At 52.2% G+C, this 23,106-nt stretch overlaps 2 protein-coding genes across 4 annotated transcripts in view; both read right to left on the reverse strand.

Moving 5' to 3' along the window:
• Window positions 1-1,019: 1,019 nt before the first annotated feature.
• On the reverse strand, window positions 1,020-18,523 carry ABCC2 (ATP binding cassette subfamily C member 2). Its single transcript, XM_026050743.1, has 32 exons — window positions 18,427-18,523; window positions 17,699-17,872; window positions 17,115-17,240; window positions 15,658-15,792; window positions 15,145-15,267; window positions 14,718-14,773; window positions 14,090-14,321; window positions 13,309-13,481; window positions 12,564-12,741; window positions 11,832-12,086; window positions 11,369-11,434; window positions 10,755-10,892; window positions 10,279-10,425; window positions 9,874-9,958; window positions 9,500-9,566; window positions 9,160-9,286; window positions 8,775-8,951; window positions 8,353-8,520; window positions 7,840-8,023; window positions 7,164-7,296; window positions 6,654-6,759; window positions 6,125-6,344; window positions 5,652-5,806; window positions 4,568-4,723; window positions 4,283-4,482; window positions 3,460-3,586; window positions 3,010-3,111; window positions 2,783-2,926; window positions 2,486-2,644; window positions 2,156-2,322; window positions 1,604-1,798; window positions 1,020-1,207 (listed from the first exon to the last, which is right to left on the reverse strand). The coding sequence occupies exons 1-32, from the start codon at window positions 18,466-18,468 to the stop codon at window positions 1,078-1,080; spliced, it is 4,647 nt and encodes a 1,548-aa protein (XP_025906528.1). The 5' UTR covers window positions 18,469-18,523; the 3' UTR covers window positions 1,020-1,077.
• A 3,145-nt stretch (window positions 18,524-21,668) lies between these two features.
• Window positions 21,669-23,106, reverse strand: part of CUTC (cutC copper transporter) — a 3,615-nt gene continuing 2,177 nt past the window's right edge. The window contains exons 7-9 of one of the 3 annotated variants that reach the window (XM_026050783.1): window positions 22,661-22,766; window positions 22,384-22,503; window positions 22,003-22,067 (exon numbers count right to left, since the gene is read on the reverse strand). In XM_026050783.1, coding sequence (XP_025906568.1) covers window positions 22,404-22,503; window positions 22,661-22,766 — 206 coding nt within the window. In that variant the 3' untranslated portion in view covers window positions 22,003-22,067; window positions 22,384-22,403. Of the gene's footprint in view, window positions 22,068-22,356; window positions 22,504-22,660; window positions 22,767-23,106 lie in introns of those variants that run through there. The other 2 variants (XM_026050780.1, XM_026050781.1) reach the window with 2 other exon arrangements.

Here is a 23,106-nt window from a genome sequence, read left to right on the forward strand (position 1 = left end):
CCCAGGACGGAGAAGGATGGACCAGGAGCATGTCAACAGTAACCGTATGTGTGTGTGCACACATGTCCATGGTGTAGTGTGTGTGCACATCCATGCGGTGCTGTGTGTGCACATATGTACATGATGGTGTAGCCTGTGTGTGTGTCTGCGTCTCCCGCAGCTCGTCTGCACTCCAGCCAGGTTTGCAGTCTGGCCTCACAGCCACACCACTGCTCAGGTTGTGGTTCCAGGGCTGCCTCAGGCATCTGCGGTACCACGAAAGGCAGGTGCAGCCATAAGGAATACAGGGAGGCCTGATTCCTGCCTCCTCCACCTGCACTGCCAGCAAGAAGCTTTGCCTGCACCTTGCAGCCCTATGAATATTTTTGCTGGCACGATAGGGGTTCTTCATTGCACATAAGCCAGCTGCCATCTGTGGCTACAGTGTGGGGGTTTGGGGCTCTCCTTGGGTCCCAGAGTGATAGTAAGACCGTTCTATTTTCCTTGCAGAGAGGGAGCGTGGCTGTGAGGGCACCCACAGGCACACAAGTGCACACAGGCAGCAGAGGCTCAGACCTGCTTGTGCTGCTCACTAGCCTTGCGCGTCTGCGCAGGCTGGGGGTGCTGCGTTCCCCCAAGTGCTGGAATGGTGGTGAAGCTAAACAGAGGCATATTTAACATGCCTAAAGACAGGCTTTTATTTGGAAGGCTAGAAACATTTACAAAAAGAAAAAAAAAATTAACATTCGCTCTTAGATTACACTGTAAATTTCATTCTATAGTGCTACGGTATCTCTCAGTGAAGTTCTCAAACATGGTACAAAAACTAAGATCCCAAGGAGGCTACATCTCCATCTGATGCACAACTTTCCCCTTGGTGTCAAAATAAATTAAGCAGTGTCTGCAGGCCCTGGTGCGCGGCAGGCAGCGTAGCAGCAAGGTCAGCGGCTCAGCCTGGCCCCGTGCTCTGTCGCTGCCAGCCAGGGAGCCGGCCCTGCCCTCGCGTCCCCGCTGCAGGGACAAGTGCTGCAGGGCGCCCGGCAGCCGCTCGGGAGCCCCGCGGGAGGCAGCCGAGTGAGCGCGCGCTCCTACAGCCGCCTACAGCGCGGTGGTTTGCGCGCTCACGATGCCGGCATCCTTCGCCATCGAGGAGAAGATGCCCTCTCTCTGCAGCAGTTCCTCGGGGCTGTCGAATTCCATGATCCTGCCCGCCTGCAGCACCATCACCCTGGCAGGAGGGAGTGAGGACGCGTGAGCTCTGGGGATCGGCAGCACCAGCCCTGCTGCTGCTCCCGCTCCTACAACGGGGCTGCATGCTTCGCAGCCCAGCAGAGACAGGAGGGCCCAGGCTCATGAGCTCCTGGCCGGGGTTGTCAATAAATACTCCATGGCTTTGTGCTCTTAAGAGGCAGGATTCCCAAAACATGTTTCTCCCCACAAAGACCTAAGCAATGCCCGGCCACCCCTCCCCTCTTCTATTCTTCTCCCCTGGCAGCTCTGCGGTTTGTTTTCCTTGGCACTGCACCCAGCCCTGCGCTCTGGCTGTGTCCTTGCCTCTGGTGTCAGCCACCTCTTGCCCCATCCCAGGAATCCAGAGGCCCATTTACCCCCGACCCCGCACTACCTGCTGCTGTCCATGATGGTGTGGAGGCGGTGGGCAATGGTGAGGACGGTGCAGTTAGCAAACTCGCTCCGGATCGTTGTCTGGATTAAATGATCCGTTTCCAGATCCACGGCTGCAGTTGCCTCATCCAGGATGAGGATCTTGGCTTTGCGGAGAAGGGCCCGGGCCAGGCACACGAGCTGCCTCTGCCCCACACTGCAGTGAGGAGGGGAACGTGAGTTAGGAAGGGAATGAGGTGCTGACAGCAGCAGGGAGCCTGCAGGCCCAGCTCTGCATCTCTCACTCCCACCTCAGCTCACCTAAAGATCTGCCACCCCAAGCACCCCATCCCTGGTCCTGGACCCCCAGTGAAAGGTTGGCTCGTGCTGGCCCCACTGCAGCAAGGACTAGCCCTGACTCCTGGCTGATTTCTTTCCCTCACATTCAGTCCCCAAAGCTTCTGCGCTTGTCTCGGATGAAGCTGCTCTGAGGCCTCTCTCCCCACCAGGGCCAGTTTAGCCTTGGGGCCCATGAAAGGGATGGGAGCTGGGCCTGCCCAGCTGCTCTGCTCACCTCAGGTTTTCTCCTCCTTCACTCACACGATGCAGCAGCTTCTCGGGCAGCTCTTGCACATATGTCTTCAGGTGAGCCAGTTCCAGGGCCTTCCAGACCTCCTCATCTGAGTACTGGTCAAACGGGTCCAGGTTCATCCGCAGGGTCCCAGAGAAGAGCACGGGGTCCTGCCAGGGACAGCACAGCATGTTCCTCCGTGCAGATCACAGCCATTCAGCCGGGAAGCCCAGCTCTGCCCCACAGCTGCCACATGCTCCTATGCTCGGCCAAAACAAATAGCCTGGGGAGGCCATAGAGCAGTGGGACATGGGGAGGCTGGACCTAGCTCACCTGGGGGATGATGGTGAGATTCTGGCGCAGGTCGTGGAGGCCAATCGTGGAAATATCCAAGCCATCAATGACGATCTTCCCTCCAGCAGCCTCCAGCACTCGGAAGAGGCAGTTGGTGAGGGAGGATTTCCCTGCCCCGGTGCGGCCCACAACTCCAACCTGTGGAAGGAGCTATTTAGACCAGCAGCAGGAGCTGAAGAAAACAGGGCAGGGGCTCTCCTGCAGCCAGGAGCTAAGAAAGCAGGAACCCCTTTAACAGGGGGCTGCTAGGGAAGGGGTGTCGCAAGGGCAGCTCACCTTCTCGGTGCTCCTGATATCGCACGTGATCCCCTGAAGAACCAGCTCCAGTTCAGGTCGGTAACGAACTTTGTAGTCAATGAACTGGATCTCACCTTTGCTGGGCCAGCCACGAGGTGGGCGCTTCTCTGTCACCCACGGAGCCTGGAGGCACAACAGCGTTAGGGGTGTGTGCCCTGCAATGCTGGCTAGCACCGAGCTGCTCGCCCCAACCGTGATCTCCTCACCTCGTTTTTCACTGTCGTGTACTCGTGGATCCGCTCCACGGCCACAATGTTTGTTTCCAGCTCTGAAGACATCCGCACCAGCCAGTTCAGTGTCTGGGTCACCTGTGGGCAGAGCCCAGAGGATGCAGAGCTCAGTGAGACCCTGCGAGAAAGAGCTCTCCCCGCTCAGCTCAAGGATCCCTGCTGGCCATGAGCACCCCTGACGTAAAAGGGCTCCCCCTTTCTTCAGTCCTTGGAAAGCTTTCAGGCAGCACCAGAGGCCCAGAGGCCGAGTGCTCTTCCCCTGCTCCATTCCAGCTTCCCAGGCGATCCCTTCCCTACGAGGGACCATCCCAGCTGGCGCCACCGCTCTGTTTCAGAGCAGGCTGCGGCAGGACACAGCCAGACCGGAGCTGTCGGAGCTCTGCTTCCACACAGCCCAGCTTGCAAGGAGAGCTCTTGCTGACTCACGTTGAGGGCAGAGGAGATGGAAAGGCCCACAATGCCGCCCTCCAAAGTGCCCTTGGAGATCACGGCTAGAAGTGCGGAAAAGAAAACCACGAGGCTCCCGACGAGCTCCAGACGGACGGCCAGCCACCTGCACCAGGAAAGCACAGCTGTGGTGAAAAGCAGCAGGAGAAGCATTTGCCTGCACCCAGCGCAGGAAGAGCACATCATCCTTTCTGGGCACCAGGAGCAGCCACTAGCAGGACCAGCACCACACCAGCAACCCTGACTGTCTAGCCCAGAACCTGCCACTGGCACCAGCGCCTGTGTAGCAGATCTGTAATCAGTTCTGCAAGCAGTTCCATTGTAGTCTGACAAGATTATGTTAAAACAGTTCTGTGTTTCTCCCTTAAGGATCTCAATTATTCCTGTTCCAGGAGAGTCATCCATCCCAGTCTTTCCTGATCAGTCTCCTCAAGTCGTCTTGCAGCACCTCATCCCAACAACTCTCACACTCTTGTGGTTCCCATTAACTCACCCCTTGCTACTCCCCAAGTGAACCATTTCCACACTGCTCCTGTGTCTAGGCCTGCTCCTGTTCTCTCTCCATGTCTTTTTCTGTTATCTGTTCTGTATGTCACCCTGCGCATTCTGTATACCCAATACTATTCCATGCTTGATTGGCCTTCTGGTTAGTCCCTGTGCCTCACATGTAACCTCCTGTGCTGGTAACTACCCATATCAGAGTAACTCAAAATGGTACAAATGTCACGAGCATAAAACATCTACCCAGTAACACAGCCCTTTGCTAACCCAGCCTTTGCCATGGCATAAGGAACAAACTCACCTATTGGAGACTATCCAGGAATAAACACTTTTCTGGTTGGTGTCCACAGTGTTCTCATTGTGCTGCAGGAACCGCTCCTGGTGTCCATAGGCCCGGATCACAGACAGGCCTGATACTGTCTCACCGAAGTGGGAATAGATAGGAGACCTAGTAACAGAGTCCAGACGCCGTAGCTGGCGTGACGTGGAGACATAGAAGCGCTGTAACAAGGGAGAGAGTTCTGTTACCAACACAAAGCTCGGCAGGGACAAAGATAAAAGTCAGAATCCTCCTGCGGTTACTCACCAGCACAAAATAGTAGAAGATGCCTAATGGAATGATAATAAGGGCGAAGAACGGGGTGGCCAAGGAGATCATGAGCAATGTGCTGATGATGCCCATGAAACAGGACAGCCAGCTACGGAAGGACATGGGGATGGTCTCATCTATGGTGAAGATGTCCTGAAGCATACAAAGAAACAGTCAGTGACGCTAGGCAGAGGGAAAAGCACAGAGACCCCATGCATGCAAGGTTCCTACACACCCATATGGTAACATCATGTCAAACACTTGCAAAATTACAGAATGACAATGAATTGGTGTTTAGAGCCACGGACTCTTAACTTGGGAACAGATGAACTAATCTTGAAGCTCTAACTAACATTCCTCCCTGGTACGTGCCTGCCTTGGGAAGTGCAGCTTTGCCTAGTCCCAGGATTCAGGATAGGAAAGTAAGGCAGAAAGGATAGGTTGACCATGCAAATGTACCCAGGTCTCCAGCTTGCTCCCACCCTTCTCTTGGCTGCTCATCACATCCTCCCTCATCTCAGAGTACACCTAGAAGGCCTATGAGAGATTGTTCACCTCAAGGGAGATTGTTATTCATAAAATCAAGAAATGTCACCAAAGCAAGTGGTGGAACTGCAATATTTGAATATTTCTCTTTTCCCTCCTCTCTTTTCCCCCTTAGTTTTATGAGTCTCATTTACATTGCAAAGACTGTACAGTTTGTTGTAAATCTGTGACCACAAGGGCAATTTGACATGCCCTAAACAGCCCAGGAACATGACACATTAGGCATGTCACAAGCAGGTGCTCAAGTTTTTCATAGTGCTCATGTATCCAGACTGAAAGTGCAAATCAGGCCCAGAAAAGCAAGAGTTACGCAGTCCATCCCTCCTTTTCTGCTGTCTTTTTTTTGTGATAGCCATCTCAGGGTACCATTTATGGCCACTGCCCTTGGATCAGCTGACAACGTTCGGAGGAATTTGGCTTCATCATCTTTGTAGCTATAGGCTGTGAGCAGATCCCCCCATTTGCCTCCTATCCGCCTGGCTCCCTCCATGGGACATGAGCCACAGACTCCTCCTCATCTTGGTGGTTCTCCTACCTTGGCAAACCTATTCACAATACGGCCAGTTGGGGTCGTGTCAAAGAAGCTCATGGGCACATGCAGGATGTTGCTGAGCAGCTTCTGGTGCATAACCCGGGAGGCTTGCACAGAACCATGGGCAGACAGCGTGGTTGCCATGAATAGGAAGAGAGCTGCAACGAAAGCACCAAGCAGTCAGTGGCAGCTGACATGGGACATGAAAGGCTTGGGCCTTGGCATTATCTCCATGTTAGATAAGGACAGTGACCTTCAACCTAAGGGGGCAACAGTCTTCTTAGGGCTGTTTACACTGGGGTCATGCTGATATCTGTCCCCAACTCAGCAAGAAGTGGGAGGGAAGGCTTCAGTGAGCAGATGCAGTGGTGGATACCGTGTTCCTTGCTGCACTGCTGGCTGTGGGCCTTGCAAGCCCCTTCCCTGCTGGACCATGTGGCTGAGGTGAGTAGCATCCCCTGTGTTCCCGCACTCACCTTGTGCTACCCCCAGTGCCCCAAAGACACCAATCCGCAGGTCTCGCTGCCCTGTAGGGTAGGTCTGGTTCAAGTAACGCTGCGCATCATCAGTCCAGTCACTGAGCCACAGGTTGGTGCCCACATAGGCAACATATTGTGCAAGGTAGCCCATGGCAATCCCGAAGGAAAACATCCAGCCAACAGCACGTAGGTATCGCACGTACATGGAAAACTTCACCTGTGAAACAGTTCAGCCCATCACCACCATCCAGCAAGCCACAGCTGATGACACCCCACACATGGCCTCGGGACCCCTTTCTCCCTGTCCATGGTGCTCCCCTCCACACATGTCCTCCCTCCACTACCCTGCAATGTGCCAAGCAACATGCCCACCCAGCCATGGCCGCTCTACCACCAGCTCCACACATGTGGACAAGACTCTCTCCTTTTGTGCCTGTTGGCTGCAATGGGACCTAGATAGCTGGTGATGGCTTTTGGGGGCCAAAGTCAGGATCTTGTAGCACTGAATCTCTTCCATCCTTCTCACCTTGCCAGTTTCCACAGTCTCTTTCTCAATCAGTTGCTGGCCTTTCAGCTTCTTGGGGGACTCCTTCTGGGCCTCCTGGAAGGACTTGGTGCTCCTTTTGCTGAGGCTGCAGGGAATGGGATTGTTGCCATTAGTTGCAGGACGCTGGATGACTCCCCCTCTCCTGGAAGTTTGTCCCATGCTACCCTGGCAAACCAGTGTCAAGAGCCCTCCAGGGAATACCCTGACCAAAGCAGCTTTGAGTGAGCTGTGGAAATCGTAGCCATTTCCAGATACGCAATCACAGTCCCCCACCCAGCCTGCAGAACCAGGAGTTTCAGGCAAGATTGCAGGGTGAGGCCGTGATACTCTAGTGTGGCTGAAGGTGGGGAACCAACCCACCTTGGGCTAAATATGGGAGCTCCCAACCCCTTTTATTCAGGAATCCCCCTCAGGAAAGCCTCCTGGAACCCCGTGTCCTGCAGTGCAGGAGGCTGGGGAGAGCCTGGCAAGCTCAGGTCAGGGTCCCACCTGCGACTGAACTCTCTCCGCTGGATGCTGGCCTCTCGCTTCATTGTCATGGTCACCACATCATCAGGTCCATCTTCCAAACAGGGCTCAGTGTCTTCATCATTCTGCTCTTCATCCTCAACTAAAGCAACAGCTATAGGTACAGGGGAGAAGGAGGGGAGAGTCAGGCACTGAAGAGAGAACAGATCCCACATACCACACATCTCTGCTGCCCTTGTGTCCTCTCCTCTAGCCCTGCACACCCCAGGCTCAGGCTGTGCCCTCCCCACCAGCAACACTGCAGTGATCCCAGCACAGTAGGATGGGACGTGCTGGGGTGCTGTGCTAGAGGGAGCACGGACAAGGGATGCTGGGCTAAAGGCCTGCACGGAGGCAGTCACTGCTGTTGATTCATTCCAGTGTCATTTCTGGAACCTCGCAGAGATTTGTGCTGGTTTAGCAAGTGCCAGACTTGGTAGGTCATGTCACTCCAGTTCAGGAGCATGCAGAGGTTAAGCACCTCTGAACATATGGGAGATGGGTCCTGCAGGGAAGCTGGGAATGACCAGGCTCCAGCATCATTAAGGAGCAAAGCCTTCTGCTAGGGAAATTATGGGAGCCATAAACATAAATGAATTTAAGAGACTCAAAACATCAGATAGTTCCTGTGGTAGCTAATTCAATGCAATGCCAGTACCTGCAGCCTTTTCTTCTGGAGTATCCTCCTGGAAACCGTAGGAGTTCAGGAACTGGGCGAATGCCCCCCTGTTCGCAAGCAGGGTGCTGTAGGAGCCATGCTCAGACACCGCTCCTGCCACCAGCACCACAATGTTATCAACCTGCGGCAGGAAACTGACACTGTGTGTCACCAAGATCCGTGTCTGCAACAGAGTGGCATGGTGGTTGCAGAGCCGTGAGCATCAGAGCATCCCTCTCACCCTACGCTGGGCCTGCAGGCTCCCCTTGCTCTTCTTGGGGACCCCTTAGCTCATCACTGCCCCGCTTCGGGGACCTATAGGACACCTTTCACTTATTTCCATCCCTCTGGAGACCCATGTGGACTCTTCTGCTCCTGCTGCAGCCCCACCTGAAGGCCTGCAGGACCCCACTTTGTTCCCAGAAAGCAGACCCAGCCTCTTCTACGTGGCCAACAGAACATCAGGCAATTCTTGCATGGTCAGTTCCTGGGGAGGAGGGTAGAAGCACTCACCTTGTTTTGCAGCAGCCCTTTTGGCCCCAGCACGTGTTCGAAAAGGTACTTGCCAACATGGGCATCCACAGCAGAGAGGGGGTCATCCAGCAAGTACACGTCCGCATTGCTGTACACCGCCCGGGCCAGGCTCACTCGCTGCTTCTGACCCCCGCTCAGGTTAATGCCCTGGAAGGGAGGGGATCTCTGTGAGCTCTCGCCTGGCACTGGGCAACGGCTCTTTCCTCTGCTCCATATCAAGAAAGGTCCTGTTAACAGGAGCCTTGGCATCCTCCCCCAATCACACCTTGTTTATCTCCCTGTTAGCCCATAAGTGACACCTGCCCTTTCTCCCAGGATGTGCACATCCATTTCTCCCTTCCTGTGCTCTCCCTGCCCCATATTTGCTTATCCCCTCATCCTGTAGTGTCCAGAGCCAATACCTTCTCCCCAATCTCTGTCAGGTCGCCTGCAGGGAGCAGTTCCAGGTCAGGAAGGAGGGCACAGGCCTTGATGACCTCTTGATACCTGGCTTCATCCAGTTCTGACCCAAAAAGGATGTTGTCTTTCAGTGTGGCGTTCTGGATCCACGCCTGCTGGGGAACGTAGGCCAGGGAGCCCTATGGAGAGATTTGGGAAAAGCTGCATGGCGGGAGCACCAGCCTGAAGACTACCACCTCCCACAGCCTTAGTCCCCTCTCTGGGATCAGTCTGGTCCTGAGCCAGGAGGCTATGGAGATGGACAGGGATCACTGTCCCAAGCAGTCCTGCCCTGCCATCTCCCTGCTCAGCTCCCAGCCAGCCCGTCGTGGGGCCAGCTCCTCTCACCTGGACGTTGATGTGTCCCTTGATATTCTCCATCTCTCCCAGCATGGCTGACACCAACGACGATTTGCCTGAGCCCACTGCCCCAACCACGGCCACCAGGCTCCCAGGGGTGATGTCCAGGGTGACACTGCAAAGACATGAGGGCCAAGTAAGCAATGCCAGCAGCCATGGGCTCCTACGTTGCCTGCATGGGACCAGAACAAAACAAGCAGAGCACCTCTGGAGGACTCCCAGCCAGGACTCACAACGAGTTGTGCACTGTCCTCCACAAACAACACAGTGAGGGACCAAGATTCCCTCTCCACACCCATGTGGCCCCCAAACGGTGCAGAGCACTCACTCTTTTATCACAGCATTGCCGTCCTGCTCCCAGGCAAACGTGGCATCCGAGAAACGCACAGCACTGCCTGTCAAAGAGAGCCATACCTCAGGGCTTGGTAGGCCCCCCATTGCAGCCAGCAGGCTCCACTCCAACCCGCCTAGTCCCCAGTCCCTGCATCCCCAACCCCAGCCCGCCTACACAGCCCCCTAAACCTCCCAACACAGCCCCTGACCCGGTCTGCCCAGTCCCTGCCCACCTCTGCACAGTGTGATTCCCTATTGCTGCGCTGCCTCCAGCTCGGCTTGCACTGCCCGTTGCAGAGAGGGCCTGCACAGCTGGACAGGCTGAGCCTGGTCTATGACACACAGGGACCAACCTAGACATTCACCTACCTGCAATGTGATCGTGGTGAATAGCTGAGGTATCCAAGTCTTCTCCTCCCAGGTACTGCTCCAGTCGCGCAGTGGACACATTGGTCTGCAGGAGCAGGGAAAGGGCATGTGGGCACAGAGCACAGCTGGGTGATCTGGCAGGAGCCCCATGAGCAGAGCACCTCTCCGCAGCCCCACATAGAGAGTCTCCACTCCAGCACCAGCCCCAAGATCTGAGCCCCAAGCCCATGCTGCATTCATGAGTCCTGTCAGATCCATTTGCCAACAGTTTTATGTATCAAGGCTGAGTGTCCAAACCCTAGGTCCATAATATATCTGAGCCCTAAACACTACATGCTGTTTTGGGCAGAGGTATATGAGTCATAAGACCCTCCCCTCCACCTCCTGCCCTATAGGGTGGCTGACCTGGACCAAAGAAGAGATGACCATGGGCAGCATGGCCATGGGGAAGCGTAGCACGTTGAAGAGGGAAATGGAAGTGAAGGCCTTCTGTGCATCCAGAATGTTGTTCTCATCCACTAGCACGTAGACGGCAAAGCTGGCGAGGGAGACCTGGGACAAACAACGTCAGAGAAAGTGCCATCACGCTGGCCGTGCAGCCCAGCCCCTGTAGCCCCTAAGGCCTCTGCAGTGCTCTCCTTTGGGGTGCCTCTCTCTAGGCCCTGTCTAGGTCCCTCCAGTGAGGATCTTTCTTTCCTATTGCTGTCCTGTCAGCAGTCAGGACCCATCTCTGCATGCTGGGCTTCTGTCATTCAGTCCCTCCTCTCCCCATTGCTGCACTCCAGCTGGGGTATCTGTTTTTTCCCACCCCCTTGGATACAGCCCTATTCCACCTCTGATGAAGGTGCAGACAGGGCATCCCCTAAGCTGCTGGCACTCACCAAGAAGGGGGCGCAGGTGAAGACGAATACGGATATTGACTGCAAATAAGAAAAATTCAGCAAGTATTTGAGCTCACGTCCCCGGATCTCCTTGATTCGATCCTCAAATGAGGGCTCCCAGGCAAAGAGCTTCAGGATCTGTGGAATGACCAGGATGAGCAGATGCTGGCATCACAGGAGCGTCCATCTCCACACTTGGCTCGCTAGGTCCCAGCACCAGCAGCACTTACTCCTGGCTTGCTCAGAATCCCGTTTGCCCACTGCATCTCTCCTGTCCCATCCTGGCCCACAATTCAGGACACTTCCCTACAGCATTCCTACTCCCTCATCCTCAGCTTACCATGTCACTTAGAGCCCCCTTGCCATCACACTCCCCATCACGGCTCTCCAGGAAATTCCCAGGAAACCCTTGCTTGGCCCAGCTATCCTCCTCAGTCAACCTTCTGCAAGATGAGGAAGCCAAGGGAACTGCAGGAATTGAGATCTGGCTATCACAGAGACAGCGTTCCCAAGCTAGACTGCAATGAAGTTGCTGCAGGTTGGGAAAGGGCATTGACTGCAGGCCCAGCATACAAGAAGAGAGGTACTTCAGGGAAAGGTCTCCCACCGCTCACCTTGATTCCATTGAGGATTTCATTCATTATTTTCATACGTTCATCCTTGTTCTTCATGTTCTTCACCTGGAAACAGAAAAGCCAGAGGTTATGGCTATGCTTAAGTCTGACTACAGCTCAGCTCACCCATGGAAGGCTCATCCAGGCTGCAAGAGGGAAGGAAGAAGTGAACTCCAAAAGCCAAAGGAGCCATTTCACAAATCTGGACTTTGGCGCCCTGCAGCTCTGTTGTAAAGTAAAAGCTAGAGCTAATATATTATTACTGGTAATATCTTGCTTTCAGGCCTCAAGGCTCTACTCAGCCCTGCCCAAGCTCAGCTGGTAGAATAGGTCTCACGTGTGTCCTGCTTACCTCACCCACTCATCATTCGCCACTCTGCTCAGCCTAAGACAACAGGTTGAGGGAACAGCAATAGGCCTCAGTAGCTGGGGAAGCAGAAAGGATCTTGCACACAACACTGACCTGGATGCCTTTGGCCTTCGTGACCAGAAACCCATTTATAGGGATGAGCAGCAGCATGACTCCAATGCCAGCAAGAACAGAAGGGCCGAGCTCTGCCCACAGGGAAATGATGGACAGGACAATCTGTAGGGGGCATGACCAGAGCTGGTGAAGGAAGTTGGCCATGTCCATGAACCTCTGGGCATCAGCGGACATCAAATTCACAGTTTCTCCCACTGTGGACTCTTTACGGGTGGTGCTGGATACAGTGAGTGCCTGGAGAGAGAGGACACAGTTACTATAAGCTTGTCTGGAACAGCCTGGATGCCAACAGCATTGCATGGAGCACGGAATCAGCAGGCCAGGCTGAAATTGCTCCTGGATTCCTCTCTATGAACTATGTGTGATCTCATCACTGCCTGCACATCAGCATCACTGGGAGCAAAGAACCACATCCCTTTGCAGGGATCTCTGGAATAGTTATCCTAAATCTTGCACCAGTGTGAACAGAAAAACTTCCCAGCCTCTGGAAGCCAACAGAAAAGCCAACAGCTGCAGCCCTAGATCCTGGGCAGAACTAGCACCCATGGTATCCCCAGCATGTGGCAAGTATCCCAGGTTGAGCTCTCTGCATGACTTTCTAGACACTAAATAACTTATTTCCAAGCTATCCCAGGTAGATGGGGAAGGCAAAGGATACTGGTATCCCCAGCCCACCTAGGAGGGAGCAGAGAGAGGTTGTGCTCTACCAACCTTCTTGTAGATGGCAGCCATGAGACTGGCACGCACAGACACGCCAAGCTGGAAGCACAAGTGGAAGTGCTGCTGCAGGCAGATAGACTGAACCAGCGCTACCAGGAAGAGCAGGATGGAGTACAGGTAGCCTTGCCAGGCAAAGGCGTCCGGATCTGACACAAAGCTGATCAGCAACCTGGGGACAGAGCAACCCATGAAACACTCACCCTACTAAGGCAGACCCAAGGAGGATGCTCCAGACCAACAGAGAGAGGTTCCTCACTGAAGTGGCTACAGAGCCTCTACTCAAACAGCTGATTCTATGCTCAGGGTTGCCTCTACAACCCATTCAAGGGAGATTGCATTTCATGTCAGATCATTCACAGGCACATTTGCAGTTCTGGAAAATACACCAGGCAGGTCCTGCTGGGCTAAACTGAATTGGCACATGGATGTGCCCAACAAGAGCTAGAGACATCTCTAGGGAGAGAACACATCTGCATGAAGGTGGACATCGGGAGCAGGGAACAAGTCTGTGTCCTTGGTGGCTGGGAATTAGCTCAGCTCTGTTCAGCTATTCATTAAACTGCAACCCAAGAAGTTCTAGCTTTGGGGGCGTGTGGGGGGGTGGGAAGTCCCCAGAGTGTAGGGTTGGGACATGCACATACATAGAGGTGGTTGGGTTGGGAGCTGCGCACACAGTGGTGGGGCTGGGTAATAGGCCTGGATAGAGCATAGACAGGGCAGGGGAGGAAGGACTCACTTCAGCAGCTGTGGGCTGACAAACACTAGTATATCATGCACCAGCTTGAAAGCCACTGACAGCAGGAGATTTTGCCAGAAAGTTTTAAACAGGGTTTTCAGCAACCAGCCTCTAGGAAAATCTTTGGAATCCCCTTTGGCCTTCTTCTTCTTTTTCTTTGTCTGCTTCTCCTCCTAGAAGGAAACCCACATGTAAGTAAAGGAGGTGAGATTGCACAGGCTTCTTCCACCTGAGAAGATGCTTCCAGGGCTATTCCCATAGCCCCAGGTCAAGCATCCTGAATGAGGCCTCCACTCATCTTCCTTCTCGGTGCTCACACACCAAACACCCTAAACACAAACACCCGCTTCCTTGATTCAGATGCCCTAAAGACAACCGATGCAATCCCAAGACCAGCCTGACCCCATAGGACCCAAAGTCAGGAACTTCAGAAAGATCTGAGGCTGGGGTCTGATAAAAGATGACTGTCACTCAGATCTCACTGCTGGGAGATACTTGGGGAAGGAAAAGAGATAAGGGAGCTGCTTGCACTGCAGACTTGAGGGTAGTTCTTGGCCTTGTGTAGGGCAGAAGAATTGAGACTTTCTTGGTCTCTCAAAACAAGAGGATCTTCTCAAGGCGGAGGAGACCGTATCATGGTCCCCCCGTCCCTGTCCATAGGCCTGCAGAACCAAAGTGGGGATAACTCAGCAATAGCACCTTCAAGGGGATGAGCTGACCCTATTCTGTATGTCATAGTTCTTTCAGTCTGACACAAGGCCAAAAGTAGGAAGGGATTTACCAGCACCAGGACGTCTTGGCTCTGGGCCTTGTTCATCTGGTTCCCAAGGTCTAAGTCACTTTCTCGGAGCTTCTTCTTGCGTTTCCTTTTCTCCATTTCTGCTTGGGCCTTTTTTAGCAAGGTCTTCATATTCTTATGCAATGCTGCAGAAATAGTCTTTATCTTGTCTTTATCCTTCAACTCCCAGAGATCTTCCATCTCCAAGGGCTTGCGATAGCCCTTAATAACCATGCTGTGGGGCACAGAAATCTGTCATCATCAAGATCTCCACACAGCCCTTATTGCCAACACTGCACCTTCACACCTTGATACCCCAGATGGAGGGAGGGGTATACCCCCAAAGTTGTATTCACACATCATGGTATGCCAGCTTTACTTCCCTCTCTCAAGCAGCTCCACCATTTCTCTGCCAGGAAAAACAGGAGTGACAAGTCACCCCTACAAGCTTGGCCCAATGCACCTAGTACCAGTGTGCAGCAAGGGATGAAGGATCTGAGTTTATGCTGCACAGACCACACCAAAAGCTCACAGCTCTCACGGCTACCACAAAATAACCTGAATGGTGGCTCACCCACGAGACACAGTGCCAGCCCCCATTGCACCCCTGCATTGCACCAACCCTGCTCACCTGGTGTACCAGTCAAAGGTGATGAAGCTCAGGAAGGAGGATGTGATCTCTGGGTTCTAGGACACAAAGCAAAAGGAAGTGGGTACCAAGGGATGGCAGGTGATTTGATGGCAAGAGTTGACTCAGCACCGCCAGCCTTGAAGAAACCTCAGAGTTTCCATCTCCAGCTGCAGGGAGCCCCATCCCAGAGTCAGAAAGACTCCATTTGGACACACAAGTAAGATGCTCCAAGCTGCAGACTCTGGCTTTTGCTGTGCACCCTGTTGAGGCCCCCAGAGCTGCCCTCATCCAGAGCTGAGGAGGAGTTTCTGCTGGGAACCCACCTGGGCCAGGCCAACCTGGAGCACCTCTACCATATCCCAGTCAATGCCAGCTGGGATGGATGGGTACCCTGAGCCCCTTACTCAATCCTGTTTGGACCTCGCACCTTTTTGGAGATTTCCTTTGCTTCTGCGGCGACATCTGAGAAGCCCGATATGAAGAAAAGTAGCAGCTGAAGTCCGTAAGAGATGTAGAAAAGGACAAATCGTGGCACATCGGAGATGGGGGCCTGCGGGAGTAGGAAGCTCAGCATTACTAATGGAGCCTGTTTCAAGGCCACCTGGGTCTAAGACCTGGAACATCCTCGAGACAGTGCAACCTCCCCAAACCCATTCTGGTTTAGCTCCTCTTCAGCCATCCCTCTCTGCTTCCCCTAGCCCTCCACACAGAGGTCCATAAGGAGAGAAATTGGTCACAAAGAGTTTATGCTTCCCAAAGAAAGAGGAAAAATTCAAAAAACAATTTCTCTCCAGCTCTCTCCTGGTTTCCCAAAGTCCCTGAGGTGGCTAAGACTTCAAGTCCTTCATCAGGGGCTTCTTAAGAGATGAAGTCAAAAGGGGTTTTCCTTGGGAACAGAATAAAACCCTGGGAAGATTCCCAGTTTCCTGCCAAACCCAACCTGAAGTGCTTTCCGGATGAGTGACTGGAATGGGAATATCCCACAGAGCAGGGACAGGATCCAGAAGATGAAAAGTATTCCTGAGTCTCTGCGCATGCAGAAGCGTCGTGCATCCTGGATCACGAGCACTAGGATCTGGTAAGAGAAAAACAAATTCGAAAAAAAAAAGAGAACACTGAGAGGACACCCAGGCAGGACAGCTGGACTGGCCTGAGCTCTAAACATTTGTCAGGGTCACATTCCCTGGGACATCAGCACATGTGATCCTCTCAGATTCACTGGCTTGGACAGAGCTCCTTGTTCCTGAATTCACTGCCAAGTCTACATGAGCTTCAGAGTCAATTACACAGGGCAAAGGTTTATTTTAAGAAGACATATGACCAGGCTCCTTATATGAAAGGCAAAGCCCGAAGGCACCTCAGCACTATAACAGCACAATATTTCTTGCTGGTTGTCCTCACCTGGGACTGTTACTCTGCCTGATGGAGCAGGCAAAAGGCATCACTCTGTCTTCTCAATATTGCCCCCAGACCAGGCATAACAGCCTCCCATGGAAGTCCCCACGGCTTAAAATGTCTTATATACAGGTGAAACCAACTGAAATGCCAAAGTAACAAGAATAGCAATCTGAGGTCTTGTTTTCATCATCTTTTATCAGTGCAGCTGCAGAATCGTATGATAGTGTTAGGACTGTTTTACAATGTCCCATATCTTAATGGAGATATCTGGTACATGCAAATCAAGCAAATAGGCTCTATTACGTCCTTAGCTTCTCGAGATTTGTGAGTAACATAGGTCACCAAAAAGAGCAACGAGGTGCTTTGCCCAGAGAAGCCCATGAAAACCAATTCTCTCTCTACGTACTTTCCACGTCCTAGGCAGTTTGTAGCCCTCTGGGGTCTCAGTAGCATTCTGCAGAGAGCCCAGACCTATAGCTCTATCCTTGCCCTTTCTTCAAAGCCTGGAGTTAAACTCAGACTCTGTGTGCTTCCCTGGCAGCATCTCTCACAGAGTTAGCCAAAATACCCTCCAGTCTCCTCTGTCTGCAAAGCAGCAACTGTGAGATGCCAGAGCAGCACAGCCTGCCATGAACTGATGCTTGCTCTGCACAGTCCGTCCTAGCAAGACTGTCATACGTTCTTCTCCAGAGAACAGAGACGTTCTACATTTCTTGCTAGTCTGGACGCTGAGCTGTATGTCCAGTTTCTGGGGTTGCCCCCATCGCTTCCTAAAGAAGCAGCCAAGTCCTTTTAGATGTATCCCCACATTCAGCAACTTGTCTACCACGTTGCCTACAGCAGCGCACAGCACTCCCAGTGCCCCATCCTGCCTTGTCTGGGCCCTTCCTCCAAGCGGGAAGGTTACCAAAGCTCAGCAATGCTCAAGGTGCTGCTTGGCCCTGCACTCTCACACCCTGTCTCTACGGTGACAAGGCATTTCTCCAGATGAGCCCTTACCCAGGTGGCAATGTACAGGCTGGGGTTTGTGTACTGGACAGGCAGAGGATGTTCGTGCCTTGCTTCCTCAGCAAATGTCAGTGCCAGCTCCGCCACTGCTGTCAGCAACAGCAATACTGCCAGCACCTGTGGAGAAGGAAGCATCCATGAGGAGAGACTCAGCCCATCAAAGCACCACCGGGAGACAACACAGTTGTGGGGAGCAGCTTTGAGTCCCACATACTGTTACATTCTCTCCAACCTTATCGAGCCTGGGAAAGCTTTCTAGGTGCCCCTGCAGCACTTCCATACGAGCACTGCCATCATTTCAAGCCTGGAGCACAGCAGCCCATTACAAACCACCAGGTGGGAGGCCCCGACACACACCTGAGCCCACCCTCCAAGAGTATCCCCTACCTCATCCAACACACTTCTTTCCGACCTACCTGTAGTCCTTGATACCAGATGGTGCCCATCTCATTGCTCCCTCTCTCCAGCACTTCTCATCTCTCCATCTCACACCCACCTCCATCTCTCTCTGCTCACCATTCCTCCACCCCACACTGCCCTAGCCTGCTCTCCATTCTCCCCAAGCTCCACTCCACCTGCTTGATGATGTAGAGTTTGGTCACAGATGATTTCTTGGTTTTGTGTTTGCACATGGGCAGGAGCTGCCAAGGACCAAAGATCCAGAGGAAGCCGAGGGGGATCCAGACCAGCACGGTCTGCTGGAAACAGACCGGCAGGTCGGCATCTGCATGAGCAAGGAATGAGGAGTTCTGGGGGAAACAAGGACAGACAGTCAAGTAGTTCAAATCTGCCCAACCCTCACCTCACTCACAGAAGACGACCCAGCGCTCCTAAAGCTCCTTTTCTCTTAATTTCCAACTCCACTACATGCCCCTCAACACCCACCCTCCTGGCCTTGGCTGAGCATTTCAGCCCCTACCAAAGGTCCCCCTTCTTGATCCATCTTCCCACAACCACCAAGGGGTCAAGACAGCTGGAAAAAGCTGCAAATAGCTGCAAATAGCTGGACTCTCCTTAGAGGCCTTTTGAGGGTACCCTGCCTTTGTAAGGCAGGACAAGGCTCACTTAGTGAAGTACCATTTGGATCATTGTAAATCGGATCCCACCCAGGCTGCCCTGTTAGCGAACAGTGCTCAGTACCGGGTAAACCTTGGCACAAACAGCAGGACCGATGCCTGATACTGGCTCTTGGATCTACTGGCTAAAGAAGCCTGTTCTTCGAGCCCTGGGATTTAATGGTCTCCCTCTTTGCCAAGCGTCCTGCCCCGAGGATGGGTGATCAGGATTAAACGCAACCACTCACCCAAAAGACGGAGCCGCAGAACTTATCCAGGGCTGAGGACATGACTCCAGCGAGAAGAGACAGCAGCTCCTTTCCCTCGCTCTGCCTAGTTGTGATATTCCTGGGTAGATGTTTGGGATAAAAGTCCCCCCACGCCCACTGCTGAAGTTGCAATAAGGTCCCTGATGACAGGCAGTTAATCGTTAACCTAGTGCTATTGTACAACACCGTAGACCACAGCAGTGACCAAGCAAATTTGGCAAACTACAGAGGTCCCAGAGTGGGGAGGAAAGGAAGGTCCTAAGTGGTTCCAACAGAGAGATGCAAGAAAGCTGCTGCCACGGGGACATTGCAAGACATAATAGCCACGACTCAGAAATCACAGCCTTCACCAGTGCACCACAAGACAGGTTTGTGTTGATCCACAAAAGACAATCTACTTGGGTGCAACAGCTCATTCTTGACAGAACAAGCCTGCCAAATACTGCCAAAAAGCCAAGCAAAGTCTAGACCTCCAGGTACCATGAGGACAGTAACTCACGTGCCGCTCACCCTCACAGGGATGCCTGGGCCGCCAGCAGAGATCTGGATACAGTGACCTGCTAAATCAGGCAGCTGAGTTGACTTCACGCTGCGGTGGTCTTTCTGAGGCAAAAGTAGTTCCTTTCATCAGCTTTTGCTTATCCGTACAGCCTGGGGGTTTTCCCCTCTCTCCCCGTCTCTTCACCCTTTCCCATGTCTGTGTTCACAGAGCTTGAAGCTGCATGTCATAGCAGCTGGCTACATGCAAAGCCAAGAAGAGACTTTTAAGCTTCATTTTAAGGCAAATCCTTGGTCTGGGCAAGTCCTTAGTCAGAGGACCATTGCCAGGGAGGATGGCTGTCACTGAATTGCCACCCTGAAGCGTAGAAGGGCAGAGGGACGACAGCAGGGGCGGCTGCTATCCCAAGGCTGGTACAGTTTGCTTTCTTGGGGTAGGGGTAGGCACTTTGCTTTTGCTGCCATCTCCCCCACTCCCCACGCTGGGAGGATTCTGCTGTCTCATTGCTAGCATTGATACTATGTAGCTCAGAAGTCAAGAGTGATTAAATGATTAATTGCTCAGGAATGATCCCCTTGCTATCAATAGCAGAGGAAGGTGCAAAGTTCGGAGACATGATAATGCTGAAAGCTCGTAGGTTAATAATTATCAGCTTGACTGATTAAATCTGCTTGAATTTTCGTAAACAAAGCTGTTCTAGCTCCTGGGCCCTCCAGGTCAGAGCCACGACAGTGCTGACGAGATCAGCAATCTGAACTACGAGGCAAGACACACATGAATGAAGCGGTCTCTCCCTCAGCTCCTCTCCATCCAGACTCCTGACAGGAAGTCGGGAAGTCCCCGAGAACTATGTCCGCATTCCTGCTCTTTCTTCACTACCTGCCATGGGCTGTCCTCTCAGTCCAAGCCACAGCCTGAGATCTACTAAGGTCCAAGCCCCTAGAACTGGATATTTCGTCAGACCCAGCATCTAGGCTGCACATTACTGTTGGAAACAAGTGCATCCAAGGCTCCTTTCTCTCTGCCCTCCTGCCTGGGACATACTCTACCTCAACACTCACCCAGCCCCACTTTCAATCCCTTCCACAAAGGTTCTTTTCATACAGTAGCTATAAAACATTTATCAGGACCAAGCTAATCAGTATGGCGAGACCTCTCTTAGCCAATAGCACACTGTTTCCCTGTGCCCCCTTGTCTTATCCCGTTTGTCCTATCACATCTTTAAATTTAAGTTTTCAAAGGCTGGCATTGCTTCTTACCTGTCTTTCTGTGGGTCTGGACCAAGATGGAAGCTTCTACAGTGCAAATTACAAGTTAGTTGAGCCTGGACTGTTCACCTCTGTTTCTAAGGAATTCATTTCTCTACTTTGCTCAACCGTAATTCCATTTAGTTTTTTTTTTTTTTTTTTTTTTTTTTAACTTTACATAAATGGAAGAAATCCCAACTCTTCATAAGTCTTCCAGGCTGTATCAGCATTATTTTCATGTTCATTGAGTTACATATATCTTGATCAACTTCATGACTCACAAAAGGTCACAACATAAGCCCTGAACTCTCACATTAATTCATGTGGACTTGATTGACTTCAACCACCAATTAAGTCATTTCCTCTTCTGAGCCTGAATGCTGCTGATTGCTCATTAATCACGATTGAAACAAGCACCACACTGAGCTGGCATTTCCCCCACAAGTCCTGTATTAAGAAGCAGCATGTTTTTTCTTTGATTATTATTCAGCAATAATTTTACAACCCTTTTGTACACATTTCCACGGAGCTCAAGTCCCACCATAACAGAAGGCTTACCCACTTCTAACTCAGGTCCCAAGTAATTCCTCTTTCATTTTCTGGGCAGCTTTGGAAGTCAAGAAGCAGATTCCAACAAACCTTCGCACTTATTAAATTCCAGCTAATACCAGCAGGCTGCAAGATTAAAGGTGCTCTGTCTCTGGGCCTTCATGGATCCTGACTCTTTTAATGGATACTGCTCAAATCTTTCATCAGATATTTTGCAGGATAACTGAATTGAGCCCAAGGTTATGCTTCGGACTAGGAGCAGTAGCCCAACAGCTACGCTCCCCTGAGCACTGTCCAGAGCACGATCTGTGTTTCGCATTACAAAATGAGCAGGAAACTCCCTGCAAAAAGTACCTTTTATCCTACAGAAATCTCCACATGTCCATCCCACCTCAAGCACTCAGTCATAGCCCGTGAGGCTTCAAAATCAACTCACCTAGTCGGTCAGGTAGTTAGAAGTTCTTTTCCATCAGAGCTTGGTGTGTTAATCATCTCCACATACGAAGGAGAATATGAAGAGCTGTCGGACTGGCTGACCACAGCAGTCAGTGTTTTCCAGCACTCTGGACATGACTGTTTTCTGCTTTGCTGTGGTAGGTCTGACTATTTCAGTGCCCCCACGTCTGCCTCTTGCTTCTGCTTGGCTGCATTGAGGCTCTCCTGGGACAAGAGTTTGACTCATGCATTTAGCTCAATGCTTGTTTGCTACTACCTTGTTCTTGGGAAGTGTTTCTCTTCCCTGTGTAAACTGTCCCTCATCTCACAGATGAGCCCATCAGGACTTTCCCATTCCCAATGTACATCTAGAAGCAACACCAATATTGTACTAGGCTACACAACACAACTAATGCAGTTTTACTTGTAAAAGAGAAACAAAACAAACACAGGCAAAGGGGAGCAGCTGCTGCAGTGTTTATTTGACAATCACATGCAGTGCTACACAACTCTGTCCCCCTACTTGCTCAGCTCCCTTCCTCCCCAAAAGCTGCTGAGCAGCTTGTTGGAGCAACATCCAGAAATGAGTCCTTTGAATTAAAATGGCCAACATCAGGTCTTGAGGCCAGGGACTGGTCGATCAGGGGAAGGCAAGGGATGAGATGTCAGGCTTCACCACCCAGTTCATGTCCTTTGGAGCCTGAGGAGGACCCGTCTGTCCACACAGCAGGGAAGACTCTGGAGCCTCAGCGCTCTTGTCCCAGCACGATGCCGTCTGCTACAGGATGTTCTTTGCAATGGCATTGAGGGTTCTCACCTTGGCCACATCTGCCACCTTTATGGAGTATTCAGGGGCGGAGAAGGAGGCTCCCATGGCAACGTTCGGATTTCTGTAGGAAACAGGACTGATTACTATCTGAGAGCGATAAAGACAGTTAGATAGACTAAGGAATAGCTACTGTCTCCCTACGCTCAGTGGAGGCCACAGAAACTGCTGCTGCCACCTTAGACCAAAGATGAGGCAGTAACAGAAGGAAGAGTAAAGGTGAGGTAGTAGTAGTAGAGAGAAGAATTATCCAGCAACAAGAAGCACCAGCATCAACAAAACCCATTCCCCACTCCTCACAGCGGTACGTCCCGCAGGTCTCCCAAATGCCACACAACCAATTTACAGGTCTGAGGCAGCAGCACCAGAGCCTGTCTTACCAAGTGCCACACAAGTGCACTCATGAGCCCCTGGGCAGCAGTACCAGAAGAAATGCCCCGGGGATCCCGTTCTGCACGGAGCTCGCATGTCCAGGTGATGAGCACCGCTGGATCTGTGCACTGCAGAACACAGAGCCAGGCATCACGATCCCAACCACAAGAGGAGAGCGATCGGCGCTCAGGAGGAGGCTGGGAATTTATGTCTCTTCTACAAACCCAGCTCTGCTTAATCCAGCTTTTCCACCATACGATTCTGTTAGTAGAAATATTCCATTACCTGAACTTCATCCCTGAGTCCCGGACTGAGCGAGCAGAGCAGTGAAACTCAGATGCACCAGAGCCTTCCAGAATCCTCTGCAGGTTGCGCTCCGTGATGCCCCCGCCTGGCAGGAAGAATCCATTTACGTCACACGCAGCACAAAAGGCAGCAGTCACATCCCCAGCATTACCCCTTGGATCCAGCCCATAAAGGAAACCCTTGGGACAACAGAGACCCAGGCAACTGAAAAGAGCTGGGAAAGTTTTGGCTTCTCTCATTAATCTAGAACTGTCTCTAAAACCTCCAAGGAACAGCAGCCACGGGGCTCTGCCACCCCCAGCCAACCACACTGCCTTTACTCACACAGGGCTGTGTCTCCCCAAGGACCCGGGCTGGGAAAGCCAAGTCACCAGGACCAAAGACTATTGAACCTGCTACATGTGACAAAAAAAAAAAAAAAAAAA

The sequence above is a fragment of the Nothoprocta perdicaria genome, unplaced genomic scaffold (assembly GCF_003342845.1).
Source record: "Nothoprocta perdicaria isolate Ctin4 unplaced genomic scaffold, notPer1 scaffold_7, whole genome shotgun sequence".
Classification (NCBI taxonomy): Eukaryota; Metazoa; Chordata; class Aves; order Tinamiformes; family Tinamidae; genus Nothoprocta; species Nothoprocta perdicaria.

What these genes read in the sequence shown, in the direction of transcription:
- ABCC2 (XM_026050743.1), bottom strand. Translation starts at nt 18,468, where the DNA reads ATGTCCTCAGCCCTGGATAAGTTCTGCGGCTCCGTCTTTTGG. An exon ending in CAAAGGAAATCTCCAAAAAG is followed by an intron (nt 14,774 to 15,144) that starts GTGCGAGGTCCA and finishes TTTGTGTCCTAG; the next exon opens with AACCCAGAGATCACATCCTC. An exon ending in TCCAGAAGAAAAGGCTGCAG is followed by an intron (nt 7,297 to 7,839) that starts GTACTGGCATTG and finishes CTGTACCTATAG; the next exon opens with CTGTTGCTTTAGTTGAGGAT.